This window comes from Choloepus didactylus, chromosome 25 (genome assembly GCF_015220235.1).
Source record: "Choloepus didactylus isolate mChoDid1 chromosome 25, mChoDid1.pri, whole genome shotgun sequence".
In the NCBI taxonomy this organism is placed as follows: Eukaryota; Metazoa; Chordata; class Mammalia; order Pilosa; family Megalonychidae; genus Choloepus; species Choloepus didactylus.
The window spans coordinates 6,695,929-6,721,749 of record NC_051331.1 but is presented as its reverse complement, the minus strand read 5'-3'; the positions used below and the strand labels follow the sequence as shown (position 1 = coordinate 6,721,749).

Sequence of the window (25,821 nt, the reverse complement as noted above, 5' to 3'; positions counted from 1 at the left end):
GATGCACAAGCCCCTCCTCTGTTCAGGGAACTCTCAACTGTCCCCCGGCCAAGGGGCAGAACTGGGTGTCCCACCCCGTTTCATAGAGTGACCCCTATAGCCAACTTCCCCTCCCCTGCCCCTTCCCAGCCACCTGCCTTGGGATGGCACTTTTCCTTTAGACAGACCCGGGTTCGAGTCCTACCTCTGCTGCGGGCTTCTATGTGTCCCAGGCATTTGGCTGCCTCTCTCTCAGCCTCAGTTTCCCCATCTGTAAAATGACACTATTACTTAGAATTTCCAGATGTGTTAAAGACTCGGAGTAAAGTGCTCTCTCAGGACAGCAGCCCAGATTCTGGGAGAAGGTCGGGGCACAGGGAATTTTGTACTTGGGGGAGGTAGATCTTTGGTCGGGACTTGGGGACAAATAGGCTCAGATCAAATGAACCCATAAGTGTAATGCCTGAAAGGAAGGGACGGAAACAGGGGGGCCAGCTTCCTTTGGGGTGCTTTGTGAGCCCCCCCCCCTTAGGAGGTGATGTTTGAGCTGAGACCCGAAGGTGAGACCAAAGCCAGCCAAGGAGAGGAAGGGGCTTCCAGACAGAGGGAAAGTCACCTGCAAGGCAGGAGCCGAGCTCAGTACCCGCCGGGCACCAAGGAGGGGCTGCAGGGGGCTGACTGTCCCTGCAGACTGAGACCGAGGCCCCCCCCAGTCCAGCTCTGCACCCCAGCCCAGGCCAGCACGGGCCATGGGGACTTTTGGACTTTCTCTCCAGGAATTTCCGGGAATCTGGAAGTCTGGATCCCTCCCCCCAGCAGTTTTAACAAGGTTCCTTCCAAGCCCCTCAGTTCTCCCAGGGATCCCCCTGGACCTCAGGGGAGTGTGGGCATCTGGGATGTGGGATGGGGGTGGGCTTCTCCGTGGAGGGTCTGCCTGGAGTGTACCCAGAAGCCGGGGTGTGGCTGTGTCCCAAGTCCCGAGATCAGATGCCTCCTCTCCCTGCCGGCGGTCTCATCTTCTGGTCAGCACAGGAGGGGACAGTGGGGCTTGGGCCCCCACACCCATGTCACAGCTGGGGACACTGAGGCCCCACGATGCCCTGAGCGAGGCTGGAGCCCGGCCAGGCCTGGCACCCGGGGCTCTCTCGGCTGCTCCCGCTGCCCCTCACCACTTCTCACCTCCCCTGTCCTCATCTTTCCTGTCTTGCTCCTCCTCCTCTGTCCTCCCTTTAGCCCCATCTGTGTCCTCTCCACTGTGCACACTCATCTTCTCCTCCCAAATCACAGACTCGCTGACATCCGCCATCCCTAATCGCTCGTTCTCACCTCCTCTGACTACACAACTCTCTCCACACTAATTCCCCTGCTCCACCCTTACTCCTTGCCCCACTGATCCATTCTTCCCTTTGGGCCCGTGCTCTGTCCCCCGCCATCCCACTCCCCTCTGCGGACCTCGTTCCTGGGGTCCCGTGCCCGCTCTCGCTTCTCCTCCACCCACAGTCTCACCTTTCCCATCCATGCTTGTCCTCTCCTCACCTCATCTCCATGGCCATCCTCATCTCCTCTACCCCGCTCCTCTCCACGCTCACACCCCTTTCTTTCTATATTTAACAGGGCCCTCTTTCTCCATCCACCCTCCCCTCTCCGTCCACGCCCCCATCACCTCCGCCCACCCTCGCCCTCTCGTCGCCATCCCATCCTCTTCACCCCATCCCATCACAGGCCACCGAAGGCAACTCTGGCCGAGCTTCTGCCTACCTCAAGGGTGCCTCTTCGGCCCCACCAGCCTCCCAGCCGAGACCCACCGCACAGAAGGTAGCAGAGGGCAGGGAGGGGGGCAAAGGGGTCCAGACCTTCGTCCCCCAGAATCCAGCAGGGTCTGGAGAGCCTGGGGACGGGCACACCAGCCTCCTTCTGTTCCCTTCCTCCTGCCTGGCTCCCGCTGATCTAACCCTGAGCCTTCCAGCTGCATCCTTTCGGAGTGGGGGGTACGGGGGCTCCTGGGCTCCCCGTCACCCTGCCCCTTGCCCATGTCCCCTGCAGCTGCTTCATGAGGAGCTGGCTCTGCAGTGGGTGGTCAGCGGCAGTGCCGTGCGCGAGGCTGTCCTCCAGCACGCCTGGTTCTTCTTTCAGCTCATGGTGAGATGGTCTCCTCCCCGCTAGCCTTGGGTGGGACCCCCAAGGGGAGACCCTCTTCGGGGAGAGGGGCCCTGCACCCCCACCCGCCTTCCGCATGAGACTGATGGAGAGAGACCCTTACCCAGAGAGGAGGGCCCCACCCCTCGCCAGTAGATAGCCCCAGCTAGAGAGGGAAACCCTTGGGACCAGACTGGAGACCCTCCCGCAGAAGACCCCTGCCCCCCAGAAGACATGGCCAGGCGCCTCCCCGCAGCCTCGTCCTCCGCGGGCCTGTTTGCACTTGCAAAATCCGCCCTCCCTGCAGCCCAGAGGCTTAGCCCCGTCGACCTGCTCAAGCTCTGCCCACAGCCCTCGGCCTTCCTTGCCCCGCCCATGTTTCCCCAAGCCCCGCCCACCTACGTCAGCCTCCCCGGCTATGCGTTCTCTAGCCCCGCCCACTGAGCGCAAGCCCCACCCACCGTCCTCAGCCTACTCCGGCCCAGGGCCCTCTCATGCCGCGCCCATGCTGTCCCAAACCCCGCCCACAGGTTGGAAGCCCCGCCCACAGACTTCACCCTCTCTGCCCATGCGTTCTCAAGACACGCCCATCAGGTGCAAGCCCCACCCACCACCCTCAGCCCACTGCCAAGACCCTTTCATGCCCTGCCCATACTTTCCCAAGCCCCGCCCACAGATTGAAAGCCCCGCCTGCAGACTTCAGCCTTCCCTGTCCGTCTTGGTCCAGGGCCCTCTCATGCCCCGCCCATGTGTTCTCAAGCTCCGCCCACAGCCCTCAGGCCACGCCCTCAGCCTTTATCCCTAGGGCTCAAGCCCCACCCAGGATCCGCTGTCTACCCTCCTTGGCCTGCAAGGGCCCACACACAACCCTTTAAGCCCCCCTCCCCCTCTGTCTACCCCCCTCTGCCCACCTCCCCTCAAGCCCCGCCCCTGGCCCTCTCCCCCAGGTGAAGAGCATGGCGCTGCACCTGCTCCTGAGCCAGCGGCTGGACCTGCCCCGCAAGCTGCGCTTTCCCGGGCGCTTCCTAGACGACATCGCCGCCCTGGTGGCCTCTGTGGGCCTGGAGGTCATCGCCCGGGGCCACAAGGTGAAGGGTTCGCGGCCTGAATGGGGCAGTGGCGTGAGGGAGGACGCAGAGCCAGCCAGGAGGGCTGTGAAATCCTGCCCAGCGTTGCCAGACTGGCAGCCCGGTGTTCTAGAAGGATCTGTTCACTTAGCCTCTATTTCTTGAGCACCTCCTGTGTGCCCAGCCTTGTGCTGGGCCCTGGAGACACAGCAGGGAACAAAGCCAACCAAGATCCCTGCCTGTGGGAGGAGCTCCAGGCAGGGGGCACAGCAAGTGCCAAGGCCCGGAGGCAGACTGTGCCGGGCCTGTTAAGAGGGTTCTGTGGAGATAGATCCATGTGGCTGCACCTGCGGGAGCAAGGGGAGGGGGAGGAGACGAGCAGGGAGACCCATTAGCCCTTAGCACATTGCCAGTATACAGTAAGTGCTCAGTAAGTGGATGTTGGTGTTCAGAGATCCTGAGGTTTGTCCTGGATCCCTCTCCCCGACAGCTTACCACCTCCAATGCCTTTGGGAGCCAATTATAATAATAATAATTAAAAAAAAACAGCATTGAGCATTTATTGAGCACTTACTGTATACCCACTGTCGATGGATTATATCATTAAATTCTCCCAACAACCCCATGAAGTGTTATGGTTATGTCTGTGTTACTGATGGGGAAACTGAGGTAGAGAATGACTGAATAGCTCAATCTGGTGCCACACAGCCAGGAAAAAGCAGAGCGGGGACTTGAACCCGAGCCTCCCCCGGCTCCAGAGCACTCACCCTCACCAATGGCTTCAGTCAGGAGGGCAAGGGGCTTAAGCTGGACCAGAGAGCACACAAGCCTGTCCGGTGGCAGCAGCCACCGCCCAGCTCCGGCCAACCGAGACCCTGCAGGAACAAAAGAACGCACATCGGCTGCGGCCAGACAGTCTGATTTGAAGGAGAAATGGGACTTCTGGATTTCGACGGAAGCTTGCCCACTTTTGGGCAAATGCTGGCAGGCCAAAGCCTGTCCTTGTGCAATTCTTCACGACCTCTGATCTGATCTGCAAGGTCTTATCTTGGTTTCGCTGGAAAATCCCTCAGGGCTGACATTCCCAGGGGCTGACTCAAATTGCAAGGAAACCAACACCCCGGAAAGGGTTGCAGGGAAATAGATTGCCCCCGCCAAGCATCCTCGTCACGGCTGCCGGTGGGACGTTGGTGACAGGCCACCTGGGTTTCATTCATTCACTCAACACCTACGGAGCGCCGACGACATCAGGCTGCATGGGCAAAGCAGCTGCGGTCCCTGCACATGAGGACTCGAAGGGGACAGGCAGATTTTGCGATTTGTTTCTTTGGGTTGCCGGGAAGTGAGGGGCCACCAGGGTTAACTCGGGGAAGGGGTGTTCGGTTAGGTCACAGGGTGGCTTGGGAGAGCACGAGGGCAGAGCAGGCACCAGCCCGGCGACCACGGGGCCGCACCGGCCTCCTCGCTGTCCCCCACGCTTGCCAGACACTCCTGCCTCAGGGCCTTTGCACTCGCTTTCCCCTCTGTTCAAAATGCCTTTCTCTCCTTGGCCTTTTCTCAAACATCACCCTGCCCTATTGTCCTTGAGGCACGTAGAACTCTCCGGAATTCTTTTCTCTGGCGTCTGTCTCCCCCATGAGACCGGGAGCTGGACGAGCGTCAGCGATCGCATGGGCTTGACATGTAGAAGATGCTTAATAAATGCAGGTTAAGTGATCAATGAGGGACGATCAGTGAGAGAGGGCAAAGGTGAATTTGCTCCAAGTTGATCGCAGGTGGTTTAAATGTGACAATGTTTATTTCTGAGCTGGGAGGGGATCTCCACTGTGTGAACCTGGTCATTTGGGGTCACCCTGGCCTCTTTTAAGCAACTGCCTCACTTCCCTCAATTCCCATTGGCCAGACTGTGGTCACATGGTTGCCTCCAGTTGCAAGGGTGGCTGGGAAATGTAGTCTCTGCTTGTCTTGGAACGCTGAACCTGGGGTTCTGACAGTCCCAAGAGAGCAGGAGAGAGGATCTGCAGGGGGAATCAGCAGCCACTGCCTGCCGTGGGTGGGCCTTAGCTTCTAGCCCCTCTCCGCTGACAAATGAGGAGATACATGCACGATACCACCCTGTGGATACACACACGTGTATATATATTATTCTCCGTTATCATCCGTATTTATGTGAAGCTAAACATGAGCTGTGCTGATGTTGAAATGTCTCATCTTTAACCATATGGATTGTTCTAGCCTCCCTCCTTATTTATCTATAGCTCCCCGCTCCCCAACAGTGAGTGGATGAGAGAGGAAAGAAAAGAGCCTCCAAAATGGAGCTGCAGGGAGTGTCCGAACTTTAGCAGGAAAGAAAGCTGGGAGTTGCCGGAGCCCAGAGACGAGGGACATGTCGAGAAGACCGAGGGCTCTGGGGCAGTGGCCCAGGCCCCGGGGGTCCCGGGTGGCCTCGGCCGGTGGAGGGGGGCCTGAGGCTTGATGGGGGTCCATGGGGTGTGGCTGACGAGCCGTCCCTGCTGGTGCCCCCAGGATGCAGAGCTGGCCGAGCACCTCAACACCAGCCTGGCTTTCTTCCTGGGTGACCTCCTGTCCTTGGCTGACCGCGGCTTTGTCTTCGGCCTGGTCCGGGCCCACTACAAGCAGGTAGGGGCAGGCGTGGCGGACGATCGGGGAGGGCGACGTGGCGGGCGTTACCCACTGGCCGTGTCCCTTCGCCGCAGGTGGCCGCGCGGCTCCAGTCGGCCCCCAACCCGGCGGCGCTGCTGACCCTCCGGCTGGAGTTCACCCGCATCCTGTGCAGCCACGAGCACTACGTGACCCTCAACCTGCCCTGCTGCCCCCTGTCGCCCCCGGCCTCACCTTCGCCATCCGTGTCCTCTACCACCTCCCAGGTGCCCTTCCTTGACCTCTGACCTTCAGCCCTCCCACACTGGGCCCTTACCTCTGACCTCTGACCATCTCTCAGTGGGCTCCTGCCAGGTGGACTGACCCTTTGACCTCCAGCCCTTCACCTCTGACCCCACACTCCTGACTCCTTGTTTCGGGCACCTTCTGAAATGGTCAACTTCTCATTTCCAGCTCCTCGACCCCAACTTTCCAACCTGCATTTCATCTTGTACTTCTCGGACCTCTGTCCTCGGACCCATACCATTGCTCACCTCCCAGATGGGTTCGCCCCAATCTCTGGCCTTTGACCCATGCCCACTCTGACCTCTAGATGAGTTAATGCTGATCCTTCATTCCTGACCCATGACCCCGTGACTTCTGTCACCTCCTAGATGGTTTTAGGGCGTGATCTCCTCCCTTCTGGCTCCCGACTGTGGCCCTCTGCTAGCCCTGATCCCCCCACCCCACCCTTTGCAGAGCTCCACCTTCTCCAGCCAGGCCCCAGACCCCAAGGTGGCCAGTATGTTTGAGCTCAGCGGCCTGTTCCGCCAGCAGCACTTTCTCGCTGGGCTCCTGCTGACCGAGCTGGCGCTGGTCCTCGAACCCGAGGCCGAGGGGTGAGCAGGGGCCTCCTCTGCTCCCGGGGTGGATGGGGAGGTCCAGGGCCCCGTGTCTGCCCCCACCTGAGCATGCCCCGACTGCCCCTCAGGGCCTCCCTGCTGCACAAGAAAGCAATCAGCGCCGTCCACTGCCTGCTCTGCAGCCACGACACGGACCCCCGCTACGCCGAGGCCACCGTGAAGGCCCGTGTGGCCGAGCTGTACCTCCCGCTTCTCTCGCTGGCTCGGGACACGTTGCCACGGCTGCATGACTTTGCTGGTCAGAGGGCCAGGGTGGGGTGAGGTCACGCGGCCCGGGGACTTTGGTCACGAGAGGGGCAGGACGGGAAAGCTGGGGGGGCACAGCCAGGGATGGGAGCAGGGGTGTTAGGGTACACAGAGCAGGTGCCAGTTTTGCCACGTGCCCCTTGACAGGCCAGGAACCTTCCTGAGCCTCAGGTTTCCCACCTGTGAAATGGGGACAGTAATAACACCAACCGCTTTATGGGGTGGGAATGTGGGGACATGTGAGCACATGATAAATGGGAGATGTTGCCACATTTATTATCTTCTAAGAAAGAGAAGAGAAAACGAAATGGTGGGGAGCATCAGGGTGAGAGGATGGTTGGAGTCCTGCATGCATTCATTCATTCATTCATTCAAGTGTCTGATGGACACTTTTTGGCACTTTGAGGGGCAGCTGGAAGCACAGACTGGGAATCTGTGGGTTGATTCCTTTCTTTTGTTTCGAGAAATTCTCAGCCGTTCTCTCTTGAATTTTTTTTTCTCTGCCTCATTTTGTTTCATCTCTCCTTCTGGGACTCCAATTACATGTATGTTAGACCTTTTGATCACATCTTTATACTCTGTTCTGTTTTGTTTTTTTTTTCCACTTTTTTTTTCCTCTCTGTGCTTTAGTTGGAAAATTTTCTTCTCAGCTGTTTTGTTTTTTGTTTAAGCAATTTTATTCACACACTAGACAGTCCATCCAATGTGTACAATTAGTGGCTCTTGGTATAATCAGAATAGTGCTTTCATCACCAGTCAATTTTAGAACATTTTCATTGCTCCAGAGAGAAAACCCCACACCCCTTATACCTCCTATTATTGACTCAGCATCGATGTGGTACCTTGGTTACAACTGATGGGAGAATATTAAAATATTTAACTGTTAACTATAGTCCTTAGTTTACATTAGGTGAATGTTTTCCCATTCACCACCCTATTGTTAACACCTTGTCATTTGTTCTAGTTCATGGAAGAACATTCTTATATTTGTACCATTAATCACCTTCGTTGTTCATAACACGGTTCACTGTATTATACAGTCCCTTATTTCATTCTCTAGCTTTCCTTCTGGTGACATACATCAACCCTAAACTTCTCCTTTTTCAACCACAGTCACACACACAATCCACTGTTAATTACACTCACTGTAATGTGCTCACCTGATTTTTATAAAATACAGTTTTATTGAGATATATTCGCACACACTACAGGCATCCACAGTGTACAATCAGCTATTCATAGCACTACCATCTAGTTGTGCATTCATCACCAGAATCAACTTTTGAAGATTTTTCTTATTCCAAAAAAAAATAATAAAAATAAAAGTAAAAAAGAACACCCAAAACATTCCATCCCCCCGTAGCCCACCCTATTTGTCATTTCTTTTTTGTCCCCATTTTTCTACACATCTGTCCATACACTGGACACAGGGAGTGGCTCACCTCTTTGTAAATTCACTAATTCCGTCTTTTGCTGAGTCTGTCTTCTGTAAAACCCATCCATTGAGTTCTTAATTTCGTATATTACATTTTTCAGTTGTAAAATGTCCCTTTGATTTTTTGTTGTTGTCGTTGTTTCATTTTGTAGATTCCAGTTCTCTGTTGAAATTCTCCACCTTTTTACCCATCTTTGTCTATCTTTTCCTCTTTTTTATTTTAAAGTCCTTCTCTGCTAACATCAACCTCTGGGCGTCGATGGGTCTTGTTTTATTGTCTCTTTTCTCTCTCATCAATCATAGTTTCCTGCCTCTTCATGTGTCTTGCAACTTTTTAAAATGTGATTTTATCGAGATTTATTCACATACCATACAGTCCATCTGAAGTGTGGCTCACAGCTTCACCACATACTTGTGCATTCATCACCATGATCACTGTTAGATGTCTTGTAACTTTTTAGTGTGTTTTGGACATTGTGTGAAAAGAACCACAGGAGCTGATGTGTTGCCATTCTTTCCCCAGTGAGGGAGCCCCTTCCCCACACTTAGGATGAGGAGGGGCTGACCCCGACTTCCAGGCAGTAACCGAGCCAGGTTGCTCTGGGCTTGAGCTTTATTTGACTCAGTCTCCCTTTTGCTTCAAAAGGCTCTAGCATGAGACCTGTTGTGTATTTGTTGACCGCCCCTCCCTCTGCTGAGACTTCCTTCTCTTTTTACCTGTCCTGTGACTCTGGACAAGTAACTTACCCTCCGCGTGCCTCGGTTTCTTCATCCATATAAGTACTATCTCAGAGGGATGATTTCAGTTAATAGTTTTATTAATTCCTTTTTTAAAGTGCTTACAACAGGGCCTGGGACCTAGCCGATGCTGTTTAAGTGCTGATTGATGCTAGGATAATACAGCAGAATTGCCGTTGTTGCCACCATCATCTTTAATCCTTGTTTTAAACGTTGAGCAGATACCAGTAGCAGAGCAGTTGTAGCCTAGGCCCCAATGGAGCTTATCACCTGTTCTAGTTTGCTAATGCTGCAGAATGCAAAACACCAGAGACGGATTGGCTTTTATAAAAAGGGGGTTTACTTGGCTACACAGTTACAGTCTTAAGGCCACAAAGTGTCCAAGGTGACACATCAGTAATCAGGTACCTTCACTGGAGGATGGTCAATGGCATCCAGAAAACCTCTGTTAGCTGGGAAGGCACGTGGCTGGTGTTTGCTCCAAAGTTCTGGTTTCAAAATGGCTTTCTCCCAGGACGTTCCTCTCCAGCAAGCTTGCTCCTCTTCAAAATGTCACTCACAGCTGCATTGAGTTCCATCTCTTTGAGTCAGCTCATTTATATGGCTCCACTGATCAAGGCCCATCCTGAATGGGTGGGGCCACGCCTCCATGGAAATATCCCATCAGTTATCATCTACAGTTGGGTGGGGCACATCTCCATGCAAACAACCAAACGTTCCAACTTAATCCCCACTATTATGTCTGCTCCACAAGATTGCATCAAAGAATATGGCTTTTTCTGGGGGACATAATACATTCAAACCGGCACACCACCAATTGCACAATCAGCAGTTCTAATTACAAGTATAATAAGCAAGCTCTGGGAGCAGATGAATGGAGACTGCAACCTGCCTGTGTGGTGTAATCAGGAAGGCTTCCCTGAGGAGGTGACCTTTTTTGAGACACGAGGGACAGCAACTACCGAGGCCTCATTTTTCTCTCTCCCTCTTCCTCCCCACAGAGGGTCCCAGTCAGCGGTCACGGCTGGCCTCGATGCTCGACTCGGACACAGAAGGGGAAGGGGACGTGGGTGGAACCATCAACCCCTCAGTAGCCATGGCCATTGCTGGCGGCCCCCTGGCCCCTGGTTCCCGGGGCAGCATCTCCCAGGGGCCTCCAACCGTAAGTCCTCATCCCCCAGAGACCGTTCAAGGGGGCGGAGAAGTTATAGAATGAGAAAACAATTTGGCCACAACTCACCCTGCATGGAGAAGAAGACAGGCTTGATCCAGCCCTTCCTGAACTCCCTGTCCCCTCTCTGGCCCCAGGCTTCTCGCTCAGGCAGTCTCCTCTCTGCGGAGTCGAGCCGGACTTTGCTGGTGTGCACGCTCTGGGTTCTGAAAAACGCGGAGCCAGCCCTCCTGCAGCGCTGGGCCGCAGACCTGACCCTCCCCCAGCTGGGCCGGCTCTTGGACTTACTCTACCTCTGTCTGGCCGCCTTCGAGTACAAGGTTCGAAGGGGAGCGGGGCCGGTATACAGGGTCCTGGGGCGTGAAGGATTAGACTTTGTGCAGAGGCTCCCGAGGGGCTGGGGAAATGGGGCAGACTGTTTCTGTCCCCACGTTCTCAAGTATTGAGAAATAGGGTGAGGGGTTGAGCTCTTTTTGTCCACAGGACGCTCAGGGCTGAGAGTAAAGGGGTGGCTTGTTTTTGTGCCTAGCCGAGGCATAGAGGGCAAATTAGCTCCGGGACTAGAATTTGGAAAGTGCTGAGGGTACGTCTTCAAGCATAGAGTCCAGGAGGTGGGAAATGGTCAGCAGAAGAGGGATGAGGTTGTCCCGGTTGCCAAGGAACTCGGACCCTCGTTTCCCGCCCTCCAGGGGAAGAAGGCATTTGAACGCATCAACAGCCTCACATTCAAGAAGTCACTGGACATGAGGGCTCGACTGGAGGAGGCGATCCTGGGCACCATCGGAGCACGGCAGGAGATGGTGCGCCGGAGTCGCGGTGAGAGCACGATGTGCCCCGTGCAGCCCGTCCCCACTCCTCGCCCGCCGTCCGGCTCCCTTTTCCCAGAAAGAAGCCCGTGTGTCGTCTCCGTACACGTGGGTCTTTGTGTCCCTCATTGGTTCCCCCACGTCGTCTGTGTCTACCTGGGTACTGCCACCTGGTTGGTGTCTTTATAGGTTGTCCCGCATTTCTGTTTTTGTGCCTCTGCTCTTTTTCTCCCGCTCACGTGTCCTCGTGTTTTTGCACATCTGTGACCATGTGTGTGTTTCAGAGAGGAGCCCGTTTGGGAATCAGGAGAATGTTCGGTGGCGGAAGAGCGTCACCCACTGGAAGCAAACCTCGGACCGTGTGGACAAGTGGGTGTGGGCGGGAAGGGTTTCATTGGGTTCACACTGGATTCCAGAGGGCCGGCACCCCCGGGAGGCCAAAGGAGGGGGAGAGCTGAGCTGTGGCGTGGGAGCTGACCTTGACAGCCCCCCACCCTCCCCAACCGAGCCCTTCCCCTCCCCTCCAGGACCAAGGATGAAATGGAGCACGAGGCCTTAGTGGATGGGAACCTGGCAACGGAGGTGAGCCTGGTGGTTCTGGACACGCTGGAGATCATCGTGCAGGTAGGGCTTGATCCAGCACCTGCCCCGACCTTAGACCCCATCACGGTGTCCTGTGATCTCTGACCCTCAACCTCTGACTCCGTAACCCCTCTCCTTCCTTGACTTCCCCATAACTGTGACATCCCTAACGCCTGGATTTCTGACCCCTCCCAAGACGGTGATGCTGTCAGAAGCCCGAGAGAGCGTCTTGGGCGCGGTGCTGAAAGTCGTGTTGTACAGTCTTGGCAGCTCCCAGAGTGCTCTGTTTCTGCAGCACGCCCTGGCCACACAACGGGCCCTGGTGTCCAAGGTGAGCGCCACCCCTTGACAACCTAGTAACGAGAACTACCCATCCATCAAGCGCCGACCGTATGCTCAGCAACCCCGTGAGGCTATAATTTTACAGAAGAGGAGACAGAGGTTCAGAGTGGTCCCATGCCCACGGTCCCACAGTGAGGGCGGAATCCCAGGTCTGAGGGCGCAGACGTCCCTGCTTCCTTCCCCTGCCAAGTCCCCATCGGGGCTGAGCGGTTCTGTCTCTGCCTCTCGGGGGGCAGTTCCCGGAGCTGCTCTTCGAGGAGGACACGGAGCTTTGTGCCGACCTCTGCCTGAGGCTCCTGCGCCACTGCGGCAGCCGCATCAGCGCCATCCGCACACACGCCAGCGCCTCGCTCTACCTCCTCATGCGCCAGAACTTTGAAATCGGCAACGTGAGTGGCAGGCGGTGGCAGGGGGTGCTGTCTGGTATACCCAAGGCACTGGGGAGAGGCGGCCCCTGAAGCCTAAAAGGCAGGAAGGGGTCAGATGCCGGGGGGAACGGCAGGTTGGGTGGGCGTGGGCGGGTGCGGTGTGGGGCAGGGGTCCCCCGTGCATGTCATATTTGTTTGCAAGAGCTGCTATGACAGATTGCCCTCACCAGTTGGCTTCAACAGCAAGAATTTATTGGCTCGGGGTTTTGGGAGCCACAAGTCACAAAGCAAGACATCGGCAAGAACGTGCTTTCTGTTCGATGTGTGTAGTTTTCTGGTGCAGGCTTGACCTTGCCACCATCCTTGGGGGGTCCTTGGCTTGCGTCCCTGCCTCCCGTCACATGCCAATGTCCTTGCTCTCCTCCTGCCTGTTTCTCTGACTTCTGGCTTCCCTAAGGCTCCCAGACCTGAGGTTAGAGGCCCATCCTGAGTCCATCGGGCCACACCCAAAGAGGGTCTTCACAGAACTTCTTCACGAAAGAGTCCAGACCCCAACCCTCGACCTCATCTCCCGACGGTTGCATTGGCAGTTGTGCTCCCGGAAGGGGCGCTGGATTGCACCCACCTCACGGCCGTGTCTCCCTCCCCTGCCCCCGCAGAACTTTGCCCGCGTGAAAATGCAAGTGACCATGTCGCTTTCGTCCCTGGTGGGCACGACGCAGAACTTCAGCGAGGAGCACCTGCGACGGTCACTCAAGACCATCCTCACCTACGCCGAGGAGGACGTGGGGCTGCGGGACAGCAACTTCGCCGAGCAGGTGACGGCCCCCCTGGCTCGGCAGCCCGGGGCCCTGCCCTTCTCCCTCCTGGACCCCCGAGCCCACCTCCTCGGCCCTTTCCCGTCCCGGCGCCCTCACTGCCCTCCCGGACCTCACCTGGCTCCAGGTTCAGGACCTGATGTTCAACCTGCACATGATTCTCACTGACACGGTGAAGATGAAGGAGCATCAGGAAGATCCCGAGATGCTCATCGACCTCATGTACAGGTGAGAAGGGCCAGGGGGAGCCTTAGCCCCTCCCACACGCCGACAGGTAAGGGGAGGTGGACCCGGGGATAGGTGAGGAGGAGGAGAAGAGGAGGCTGGGAGTGAACAGGTGCTCGAAGGGCAAGTGAAAAGGGGGCAGGTGAAGAGGGGCAGGTGAGTGGAGAGGAGAGGGCACAAGTAAGGTGAGGGCAGGTGAATGGCCAGGTGGAAGGGGTGCCAGAGGAGTGGGGAGGGGGGAGAGGGAAGGTGAGGATGACAGAGGAGAGCAATGACAAGGGAGGGGGCCAGGCGGGGGAGCCAGGTGGGGTGCTGCCAGGAGAAGGGTTGGATGGGTCAGAACTAGTGCTTTGGAGGTGAGGTGAGAGGTATCAGAAAGAAATGCGAGAGTGGAGAGGGGCGGAGAGAGGGCAGAGCAGGGGCGGTCAGGGGCCTGTGGGAGGGATGGGCTGGGGGAGACAGGTGAGAGGGAGACAGGTGGGACGGTGCATACACAAGGGGAGCAGTGAGTGGGAGGTGGCTGAGGGTTCCACAGGTAAACTGACTGGCAGAGGGACAAGTGAGAGAATGCCAGGTAGGAGGAGGTGAAGGGATAGACAGGTGAGGGGTTGGACAGGTGAGGAGACAGGTGAAGGGGCAGACAGGTATAAGGAGATGGAGAGTTGAGATAGGTGAAGGTGTGGACAGGTGAAGAGACAGGTGAAGGGGTGGACAAGTGAGAGATTGGACAGGTGAGACAGGTAAATGGGGTACAGGTGAGGAGATTGGCTGGTCAGTGGGATATAGGTAGCAGAAAGATAAGTGAGGAGAAAGATGAGTAGAGGAATACATGAAGTGGGTAGGGGAGGAGACATGTGAGGGGATGGACAGGTGACACAGGTGAAGGGGTGGACAGGTAAGGAAATGGGTGAGAGGATGAACTGGTGACACAGGTGAAGGGGTGGGCAGGTGAGGAGACAGGTGAGAGGATGGACAAGTAAGGGAATGGGTGAGAGGATGGACAGGTGACATGGGTGAAGGGGTGGACAGGTGAGATAGGTGAGAGAATGGACAGGTAAGGGAATGGGTGAGAAGATGGACAGGTGACACAGGTGAAGGGGTGGGCAGGTGACACAGGTGAAGGGGTGGGCAGGTGAGGGGATGGACAGGTGAAGAGACAGGTGAAGGGGTGGACAGGTGAGGGGATGGACAGGTGAAGAGACAGGTGAAGGGGTGGACAGTTAAGGGAATGGGTGAGAGGATGGGCAGGTGACACAGGTGAATGGGTGGACAGGTGAGGAGACAGATGAGGGGATAGACCAGTAAGGGAATGGGTGAGAGGATGCATAGGTGACACAGGTGAAGGGGTGGACAGGTGAGACAGGTGAGGGGATGGACAGGTAAGGGAATGGATGAGAGGATGGACAGGTGACATGAGTGAAGGGATGGACAGGTGAGGAGACAGATGAGGGGATAGACCGATAAGGGAATGGGTGAGAGGATGCACAGGTGACACAGGTGAAGGGGTGGACAGGTGAGGAGACAGATGAGGAGATAGACCAGTAAGGGAATGGGTGAGAGGATGCGCAGGTGACACAGGTGAAGGGGTGGACAGGTGAGACAGGTGAGGGGATGGACAGGTAAGGGAATGGATGAGAGGATGGACAGGTGACATGGGTGAAGGGATGGACAGGTGAGGAGACAGGTGAGGGGATGGACAGGTGACACAGGTGAAGGGGTGGACAGGTGAGAGGATGGACCGGTAAGGGAATGGGTGAGAGCATGGACAGGTGACACAGGTGAAGGGTTAGACAGGTGAGGGGATGGACAGGTGAAGAGACATCTGTGGGGATGGACAGTTAAGGAAATGGGTGAGGGGGATGGACAGGTGACACAGGTGAAGGGGTGGACAGATGAGGAGACAGGTGAGGGGTAGACAAATGAATGGACGCAGGTGAGGAGATTGGCCGGTCGGTGGGACAGATTGGGGGGTGAAGGCGCTGGACAAGGAGGGGTGGGCGGGTCAGGCCAGGTGCGTCCCCAGCCTCACCTCCCCCCTCCCCTGGCCCTCAGGATTGCCCGGGGCTACCAGGGCTCCCCGGACCTGCGGCTGACGTGGCTGCAGAACATGGCCGGGAAGCACGCGGAGCTTGGCAACCACGCGGAGGCCGCCCAGTGCATGGTGCACGCCGCTGCCCTGGTGGCCGAGTACCTCGCCCTGCTCGAGGACAGCCGCTACCTGCCCGTGGGCTGCGTCTCCTTCCAGGTGAGCGACGCCCAGGTGTGTGTGTTGTGGGGGTTGCTGGGACAGGCACCTGACTCCCCCCTCCCACCCAGAACATCTCGTCCAACGTCTTGGAGGAGTCGGCCATCTCCGACGACATCCTGTCCCCGGACGAGGAGGGTTTCTGCTCCGGGAAGCACTTCACGGAGCTGGGGCTCGTGGGGCTGCTGGAGCAGGCAGCTGCCTACTTCACCATGGTGAGCACGGCTGGCACCTGGGACACTCAGCTCCACCTTTCCGGGAGGAGGATTTAGGAGAGAAGGAGACCGAGAGCCCCAGAGACCCCATTTTCTTCTTTTCTCCCCCCCCCCCAAAAAAAAACCCTCAGCGCTCAATACACTTAGCTACTATTTGGAACCTTTGTATTATAGAAACTTCTAGAAGAGAAGAAAGAAAGTTGGACCGCTCCCCCTTCCCCATCTGCAGATCCAGCAACCATCAGTTTTCTCCCATCTGGCTTCTTTCGTTTCTCCTTGGCCCTGCACCTTTTTTATTGTTGTTGTTTCCTGCACCGTTTTTATTTTTTGTTTTTATCCATTGACGTAGAAAAAGACTTCAGATAAGTGCACCAACCTCAATGCTCACAAATCGAAGAAATCGCACCTGCTGTTCGGCTGGTGTTTTTTAAACCCTCACTATTCAGGGTGGTCCGAAATCTGGCAGCCAGGCTGACGTCAGGGGCTTTGATAGAAATGCAGGGTCCTGGGCCCCGCCCCCAGCATTCTGAGTCAGGCCCTGGATTTTTTGAACATTGTATTTTGAAATAATTTCAAACTTACAGGATGGTTGCAAAGATAATACAAACCCCTATCTATCCATCCATCTCCATCTGTATTATCCATCTATCCATCTTATCTATTATCTATCATCTATCTATGTATCTATCTATCTATCATTTATTTATATATCTATTTATCCATCTGTTCTGGTTTGCTAATGCTGATGTTAAGCAAAATACCAGAAATGGATCAACTTTTATAAAAGGAAGTTTATTTGGTTACACAGTTACAGTCTTAAGGCCATAAAGTGTCCAAGGTAACACATCAGCAATCGGGTACCTTCACTGGAGAAAGGCCATTGGCGTCTGGAAAACCTCTGTTAGCTGGGAAGGCACGTGGCTGGTGTCTGCTTGCTCCCAGATTGCGTTTCAAAATGGCGTTCTCCAAAATGTTGCTCTTGGGGCGTTTTGTCCTCTCTTAGCTGCAGCTCCCCTTCAAAATGTCACTCTCAGTTGCTCTGAGGTCCTTCTGTCTGTGAATTCCTTTATACAATTCCAGTGATCCAATTAACATCCACCCTGAATAGGTGGGGTAACACCTCCATGGAAATTATCCAATTAGACATTTCACTCACAGGTGACTGAATCACATCTCCACAGAAACATTCAAAGGATTCCAGTCTAATCAACAACAATATGTCTGCCCCACAAGATTGTGCCAAAGAATATGGCTTTTGGTGGGACATAATACATCCAAACTAGCACACCAGCTAATCTGTCTGTCTATCTATCTATCTATCTATCTATCTATCTATCTATCTATCTATCCCCTTAACATTTGAGAGCAGGCTACACACCTCATGCTCCTTGAAATGTACATAATATTTCCATGTACATTTCTTATGAACAAGGATATTCACTCATAACCACCTTAAGTGCAGATATCAAGTTTGAGAAATTGAACATTGATATAAAGCTGACGTTCTATGTTCCAACTTTTTCTAATGTCCTGGTAATGTGCCTTTGAGATTTTTCTCTTCCATCTTTAGATCCTACCTAGTATCATGTATTGCATTTCCTTGTCATTATCTCTTTGTTTTAATTGTGGAAACATATGCACGACATAAATCTTCCCATCCCAACCCCTCCCAAGCATACTACTCAGTGGGATCAACCACCTTTTCCAGATTGCAGTACCCTCCCCACCATCCATTACTAGAACTTTCTTTCCCCTCACCCCAAACAGAAACTCTACACTCATTTTGCATTAACTCCCCATTGTCCCTGCCCTCCCCCATCCCTGGTAACCTGTACCCTACCTTCTGTCTCTATGACTTTGCATATTCTCTGGTACTTTCTTTGTGGTTACTATGGGGCTTAAATTTAACATCCTAAATCTGTAACAGTCTCTTTTGCTTTGATATCAACTTAACGTCAGTAGTATACACAAGCTATTCCTATACCTCTCTGTCCACCTTTAGGTAGTTCTTGACACAAAGAACATGTTTATATATTATAAGTCTAAAACCACTAATTTGTCATTATATTTTGTGCATCCACCTTTTTGATCCTGTAGGAAGTAAAAAGAGGAGTTACAAACATAAAGTACAAAAGTACTGGTGTTTGTATTTATCCACATTATTATCTTTATCAGAGATCTTTATTTCTTCATGTGGCCTCAGGTGATTGTCTAGTGTCCTTTCCTTTCAACTTGCAGAACTCCCTTTAGCATTTCTTGTAGGGCTGGTCTAGTGGTGACGAATCTCTCAGCTTCTGTTTACCTTGGAATGTCTTCAGTCTCTCCATTTTTTTTGAAAGACAGTTTTGCTGGATATAGAATTCTTGGTTGGCAGTTTTTTGCTTTCAGTGCTCTAAGTATGTCATCCCACTGCCTTCTTGCCTCCATGGTTTCTGATGAGAAACTGGCACTTAATCTTACTGGGGCTCCCTTGTATGTGAAATGTTGCTTCTGTCTTGCGGCTTTCAGAATTCTCTCTTTATCACTGGTGTTTGATGGTTTGATTATAATATGTCATGGTGTGGATCTATTTGGGTTTATCCTGTTTGGAGTTCGTTGAGCACCTTGGATGTGTATATTCATGTTTTGCATTAAATTTGGGAAATTTTAAACCTCTGTTTCTTTGAATATTCTCTCTGCCCCTTTCTTTCTCTCCCTTCTCCTTCTGGGACTCCCACAATGCATCTATTGGCATATCTGATCGCATCCCACGGATTCCTCAGGCTCAGTTCACTTTTCTTCATTCTTTCTTCCTTCTGCTCCTCAGATGGGTGATTTCAATTGCCTTATCTTCAAGTTCTCTCACTTTTTCTTCTGCCAGCTCCAATCTGCTGTTGAAACTCTAGGGAATTTTTCATTTCTGCTACTGTGATCTTCAGCTCTATTTGGTTTCTTTTCATAATTTCCATCTCTCTATTGATCATCTCTGCATTCATCTCTCATTTTCCTGATTTCCTTTGTTCTTTGTCCATGTTTTTCTTCAGCTCTTTGAGCATATTTAGGACTTTTTTTAAAAAGCTTTTGTCTGGTATGCCCCAGGTCCAGTCTTCCTCATTGATGGCTTCTAATGCTTTAATATTACCTTTTGCCTGGGCCGTCGCTTCTTGTTTCTTTGTGTGTTTTGTAAGTTTCTGTTGAAACCTGGACATTTTTATATTTGCATGTGTTATCACTGGAATTTAGAGTTGGAGGTTTCTGATCCTTAAGCTTGTATCCAGTTAGTGTATGAGAGAGCCTTCCTTGAATACCAGGAACTAGAAAAAAAAAAAAAGAAGAAGAAGAAGGGAAAAAAAGAAAACACCTTTCCCAGTCTTTTTAGGCTGACCTGTGTGAGCACTCTCCTTCAGAGCCTAGCCATACAATGAGTTCAGAGAATGGCCCCAAGGCAAAGCATAGGGGCTTCCCTGATCCTTTCTGCACATGCATCTTTTCCTGGGCATACACGTGTGGCTCTAAGAATTCCCCCATTTACATGATTCCAAGTGTCCCCAACCAGTTCTTCCTGGTTGTTCAAAGTTTCTTTGGGGGTTGGAGCCCTGCAGGTTCTCACTCTGCCATTTTTGTTTGTTTGTTTCTTTTGTTTAACCAATACACTTTATTCTTTCCATTTCAGGATCAGGGCATCCTCAACCGATAATATTTTAACATATATACATAACAGTGATAACATTCAAAGTACAATTTAACAAGTAGTTAGAGAGCAAATTTCAAAGAATGTTATGGGTTACAGTTGCACGATTTCAGTTATTTCCTTCTAGCTATTCTAATACCCTAGCAAAAATATATATATTTATATGAAGATTCAGTATTCGTAATCCTTTGTTAAATCCTATTTTGTCTGTTGCTTCCCCTTCCTCTTGTTTAATCACTTTCTCAATCTTCAGGGGAGTCTAGGCAGTGACCACCCTAAATTATTCATATTGAAGGGGGGTATCGACAGCATGGGGAAGGGGCTGCATCTGGTGGTTGTTCTTAAAAAGGCGGTTGCCTCAGGATTTGGGATTTGTCTGGCATAGGAACATTCTGGAGGATTTAAGTTTCTGAAGAATAAACTTAGTGAGTGATACTTTTATAGAGTCTCAGATAGGGACCTAGGTAGTTCAGGACTACTGTTGGTTAGGGCTTGGCACACTGTGGCCATTTGGAATATCTGGAGCTTTCATAACAGTAACTTCTGGAACAGCATCTCAACTCTGAGATCTCTTAGCCACCTTAAGCTTATTTTTTTACCTTTCTTTTCCCCCTTGTGGTCAAGAAGGCATTTTTAATCCCTCAATGCCAGGGCCAGGCTCATTCCTGGGAGTCATGTCCCATGTTGCCCAGGAGATTCGCTCCCCTGAGAGTCAGTCTCACGATGGGGGTAGGTTAATGAATTTATTTGCTGAGTTGGGCTCAGCATTTTAACAGGCCCTACATTTTAACAGAGACTTTGGGAGCCTTTAAATATGAGAAGCTCCCACTTAAAACAAATCCCAGGTACTTGGCCACTGAACCCTCTGACCCCTTCGTGGGCAACCCTCTCAGATAAAGACCCTTTTGCAAAACTATTTTCACACATGATCAAGAAGACTAATCCTTTAACATCTTTTAATCTCAGTCCCCTCAAAATATCTTTTTGCAGTTGGTTTGTTTGAATCTATATAAGGCCCACATGTGGTTGACATGTCTGTGAAGCCTCTTTTTTTTAAAGTTATCTTTTATTTTTAATAATTCATTTCTTTATTTTTAATTATGGCAAAAGATACATAACATAAAAATCATTTTAACCATTTTAAGTGGACAGTTCTTTGACATTAAGTACATTTACAATACTGGGAAACTTTTGCCACTATTTCCAGATGATTTTCATCATCATAAACCAAAACTCGTACTCATTTAGCAATAACTTCCCCTACCTTCACCCCTTTTAACCACTCTTCTGCTGTCTCTCTCTATGAACTTGCTTATTCTAAGTATTTCATGAAAGAGAAATCATGCAGAATTTGTCCTTTTGTGTCTGGCTTATTTCACTCAGCATGATGTCTTCAAGTTTCATCCATGTTGTAGCATATTGCAGCACTTCTGTTTATGGCTGAATAATATTTCATTGTATGAATAAACCACATTTTGTTTGGATAAACCACATTTTGTTTATCCATTTCTCTGTGGATGGCACTTAGGTTGTGTCCACCTTTTGACTATCATGAATAATGTGCAGATGAAAATTGGTATGGAGATATCTTCTCCAAATATTTTCTCCCATTCTGTAAGTTGTCTTTTCACTTTCTTGTTCATGTTCTTTGATGCACAAAAGTTTTTAATTTTGAGATCCATTTTACCTAGTCTTTTGTTACTTGTGCTTTTGGTGTAAAATCTAAAGATCCATTGCAATTACTCCATTACGATCTTTTTTGTATGTAGTTGCCTTTTTGTAGTGTACCATTTTGATTCCCTTCTTCTTTCCTTTTCACTATTTTTTTTAGTTTTTTCTTAGTGATTAGCTTTGTAATTACAATTAACATCTTAAACTAATGACAACCTAGTTCAACTAGTACTAACCTAGTTTCAGTAGTACACAAACTCTCTACTCTTGTATATCTCCTTCCCTACCCCTTATATTGTTTTTGTTTCAGATTACATCTTTATACATTGGATGCCCATTAATATAGACTTAAAATGTTATTTTACACCTTTGCCTGTTAAGTCATATGGGGGGGTGGCAAGCAGTTACAAACCAAAAGTATAACAATACAGGCTTTTCTATTTATATATATAGGTACCTTTACCAGTGTTCTTTTTTTATCTTTTTAGGCTTTGAGTTACTGTCAAGCGTCCTTTTATTTCAGCCTGAAGGACTCCCTTTAGTATTTCTTGTAGGGCAGATCTTCTTGTAGTAAATTTTCTCAATGTTTGTTTATCTGTGAAGTCTTCATTTCTTCTTCATTTTTGAAAGATAATTTCGTTGGGTATAGAATTCTCGGTTGACAGTTTTATTTCTTTAAGGACTTTATGTCATGCCACTGTCTTCTGGCCTCCATGGTTTCTGATGAGAAATCTGCTTTTGATCTTACTGGGGATCCCTTGTCTGTGACAAGTCGCTTCTCTTGCTGTTTTCAAAGTCCTTTCTTTGTCTTTGTCTTTTGACAATTTTGCTATAATGTTTCTTGGTGTAGATCTGTTAGGATCTATCCTCTTTGGAGTTTGTTGAGCTTCCTGGATGTGTATATTCTTATCTTTCATCAGTTTGGGATTTTTCAGCCATTATTTCTTCAAATACTCTTTCTGCCTTTAGTCTGTGGTCCTTTTCATATGGTGTCCCACATGGCCCTCAGGCTCTGTTCATTTTTCTTCATTCTTTTTCTGTCTACGTCTCATTGGGTAAGTCCAATTGTCTCGTCTTCAAGTTCGTTGATCCTTTGTTCTGCCTATTCAAATTTGCTGTTAAATCCATCTATTGTATTTTTTATTTCAGCTACTATACTTGGCAGCTCCAAAATTTCTGTTTGGTTCCTATTTATAATTTCTACCTTATTATTCATTATTCTGTTCAGACAGCATTTTCCTAATTTCCTTTAGTTCTTTGTTTATGAGTTCCTTTAGCTCATCGAACATATTTAAGACAGTTGATTTAAAGTTTCTGACAAATAGTTCCAATGTATGAGCTTCTGCAGAGATGGTTTCTGGCAAATTCTTTTTTTTTTTTTTTTTTTTTTCCTGTGAATGGGCCATACTTGCCTGCTTCTTTGTGTGTTTTGTAATTTTTTTGTTGAGAACTGGACATTCTGAGTATGATGTTGTTGTAACCCTGGAAATATAGTTCTCTCACTCCTCTGCAACCACTCAGTTTCTTGTTGTTTTTGAGGGTTGGAGTTGTCAATTTATGACTGTACCAAAGTATTTTTACTCCCACTTGGGGAATGGAAAGAGAAAAGGGAAAAAGGAAAAAAAAAAGGTACTGCCTCTTTAATGCTTTTCTGCTACTTTTTCCTGGGTGGGGGGAATTGGGATCTGCAGTAGCTAATCCAAAGTAATGATCAGCAAGCTGTACCAGGAGCCCGGGCTACAGTCCCCACTGCTGCCTGCCATGTGGCTGGGAGATGGGAGATGGTGGCTGCTGCATGGAGGGTGAAATTCAATATTTACCACAATTTACCTGCCTCTTTCTCTAGCTCTTCCCTGGATACTGCACAGTGTCCCACTCGACTCCAGAGTTTCAGAAGAGTTGATTCAGACAGTTCATGTCCGTTCGATAGCTGTTTTGTTGGAGGGACTCATCCCTGGGGCTTCCTACTTCACTTTCTTCCTGCAAACCTCTCTGAAATAACTTTTAATCTAAAAAAAAACAAAACCAAACAGATTGGGAATCAGTTCCCAGTTCCCCCCTTTTAAAATACAGGTTTTATGCATTTCCTGAGAGGCTGAGGCCTGAGCATTTTATTTGACTTTTCATTGTTGTAGAGGGATTTTCTCCTCCCATTTTCCTTCTAACTTGTCATTGCTCATTTGTATGAAGGCAATTGATTTCTTCTGTATTCGAGTTGTTGGGGATCCAGAGCCTTTGCTCCAAGGGGTTTACTGGCCGGGGCTGGACTGGTTGTGTCCTTACGGGGTCACTGTGCTTGTTGCCTGGTTCTCTGCATTTCTGGAAACTGCTGTTTAGATGACAGGGCCAGATCAGTTTCAGGGGCAGATTTACCTGTTCTTCTGTGGTACCAGCTCCCCCAATGTACCCTGTCAGGCACCCACAAACCAGGACCCATTCGCCCCTCCTGTGATGTTTTTATTGTTGTTCTTTCTGCTGGAGTATCAAAGTGTGGACACAGACCTTCTAACAGTCAGTCAACAAACATCCTGGGGTACCTGCTGGGTGCCAGGTCTGACGTTGGTGCCAGCTGGGAGCGGGGGGTGGTCACCACCAGCAGTCATCACCTGTGCTGGGGGGCATTTAGACATAGAGGTTATAGGCACCCGGTTGGAAGAGCCGGAATTTGGGTCTGGGTCCTGGCCCTGGGGAGCCCCTCCAAGTCTCTGAGGCTCCATTTCCCCTCTGGGAAATTGTAAAAAAGCAGCAGCTCCTCACACTTATGAGGGAAGATGGGGTAAAATGCAGAGTCATACAACACCTTGTAGATAGGAAGCGCTTCTGTGAAAGCACACAGAGGGGCCTGAGGGAGCTGAGCGAGCAGAAAGTGATCAGGGTGGGCTTCCTGGAGGAGGTGATGTGGACGTGGAGCCACGGAGGGGAGGTAGGAGCTCCAGCCAGGCAGGAGAGGGTGTGCTGGAAGGGTGCCAGGAATCCTGACGGCCCCCAATCCCCCATCCCCATCTCCAGGGCGGGCTCTACGAGGCAGTGAACGAGGTATACAAGACACTCACCCCCATTCTGGAAGCTCATCGCGACTACAAGAAGCTGGCCGCCGTGCATGGCAAACTGCAGGAGGCCTTCACCAAGATCATGCACCAGGTGGGGCCCAGGCTTCCCTCCCCAGACCCCACGCCCTCGGCCAGGCTGGACTGCAGGGAGGGCAGGGGAGGGTACAGCTGACTTTGACCTTTCTCTCCCCTGCAGAGCTCCGGCTGGGAGGTGAGTCAGCCCTGGCCGCCACGCCGCTGGCCAGCAGGGGGTGCCAGAGGAGCATGGCCTCCTGGGTCAATGACGCAACCCCCCCCCCCCTCACTCTTCCCCTCTCCCCCCACCCAAGGTCTGTAGGGCAGCACCCGAGCCTGTGACTCACCCAGCTGGGAGCTCTCCAGAGATGCCCCTCCCCAGGCAGGGCCAGCTCGGTCACTGCTTGGGGAGGGCTGGGGGGGGGGCAGCTCTGACTCCCTCCCTCATCCGTGTGTCGGTCTGTCTCTGTCTTTGTGTTTCTTGTTCTCCTTCCCTCTCTCCCTCCCTTCTCTCTTTGTGACTTACTTTGTCTCTGGCTCTCTTTGTCCCTGTCTCTGTCTCTCCTTTCCTCTCCCCCACCACACCCCGGATATCTCCTCCACATCTCTGGTTCAGGCTCTCCCCCCACCCCAACCTCCCGCCTCTCCTCCACTTGAGTCTATTTTTAGGCATCTCCTAGTTTGGGGAGAAGCTGCTGGCCAAAGATGGCAAGAACCCAGAACCCAGGCTGGCCAGGGCAGCTCCCCTCCCTCTCCGAACCCCCCTCCCTCAGCCTGCGGAGTGGTCCTCAAGGGGCGGCGTGATCAGGACTCTGGGAGGGGGTGGGTGGGGCCTCCGACCTCTGGCCTCTGCATGACCTGTTCTCTCTGCCCCTCGCCCCCACCGTGCCTGCCCCACCGTGCCTGGATCTGCCTTGGTGAGTGAGCTGTACCTGCACCCCTTGCTTCCTGGGGCGGGGGGAGCCTCCTTCCAAACTCAGGGCTGTGGCCGGAGTTGGGGGGTAGGTTGGGGAGACACCCAGCAACAAGGAAGCCAGAGCCCCTGTCCCGGAGCGATACACCGCCATGCCTTCCCTCGGCCACTCAGCATTTATTGAGCGCCTGCTGTATACCCAGCCCCGTGGGCATTTGGGGACATAGCTGTAAACAATAGGGCCTCAGTTCTAATTTCAGATTGGGAGCCAGACCATGGAGACCTGTGTGTGGTGGTGGGGATGGGGGACAGAAACTGGGGGGGCTTGCGTTAGATGAGGTCACAGATTTGGGGGAGGTAGAGAGAAATTGGGGAGAAAGAGAATGAGCCGGGTGGGTGGTGGTGGTCTGGGTTTCCACCCTGATATTCCCAGGGTCCCCTTGCCCATGCCTGCACCCCAATGTTCTCAGGGACCCCCGCCCGTGCCCACGGCCCAATATTCTTAGGGTCCACCTCCCCACTTTCTCTGCATCCCCCTTCCCCCTACCCACCTCTTCGCCATCTTCTCCTCATGTTGCACCCTGGGGGGCCCCGGGCCACCCGCC

At 51.8% G+C, this 25,821-nt stretch overlaps 1 protein-coding gene across 9 annotated transcripts in view; it reads left to right on the top strand.

The window, feature by feature from the left end:
- The window catches only part of DOCK6 (dedicator of cytokinesis 6), a 51,884-nt gene that overhangs the window by 23,543 nt on the left and 2,520 nt on the right, over window positions 1–25,821 (top strand). For 4 of the 9 annotated variants that reach the window (XM_037818666.1, XM_037818668.1, XM_037818665.1 and 1 more), the window contains 19 exons: window positions 1,702–2,118; window positions 3,063–3,203; window positions 5,709–5,822; window positions 5,900–6,070; window positions 6,543–6,682; window positions 6,775–6,944; window positions 10,127–10,287; window positions 10,434–10,616; window positions 10,986–11,112; window positions 11,387–11,471; window positions 11,630–11,726; window positions 11,881–12,015; window positions 12,263–12,415; window positions 13,054–13,212; window positions 13,340–13,440; window positions 15,490–15,682; window positions 15,754–15,897; window positions 24,248–24,379; window positions 24,485–24,499. In XM_037818666.1, the coding sequence (XP_037674594.1) occupies window positions 1,702–2,118; window positions 3,063–3,203; window positions 5,709–5,822; window positions 5,900–6,070; window positions 6,543–6,682; window positions 6,775–6,944; window positions 10,127–10,287; window positions 10,434–10,616; window positions 10,986–11,112; window positions 11,387–11,471; window positions 11,630–11,726; window positions 11,881–12,015; window positions 12,263–12,415; window positions 13,054–13,212; window positions 13,340–13,440; window positions 15,490–15,682; window positions 15,754–15,897; window positions 24,248–24,379; window positions 24,485–24,499 (2,838 nt within the window). The other 5 variants (XM_037818671.1, XM_037818669.1, XR_005214203.1 and 2 more) reach the window with 4 other exon arrangements.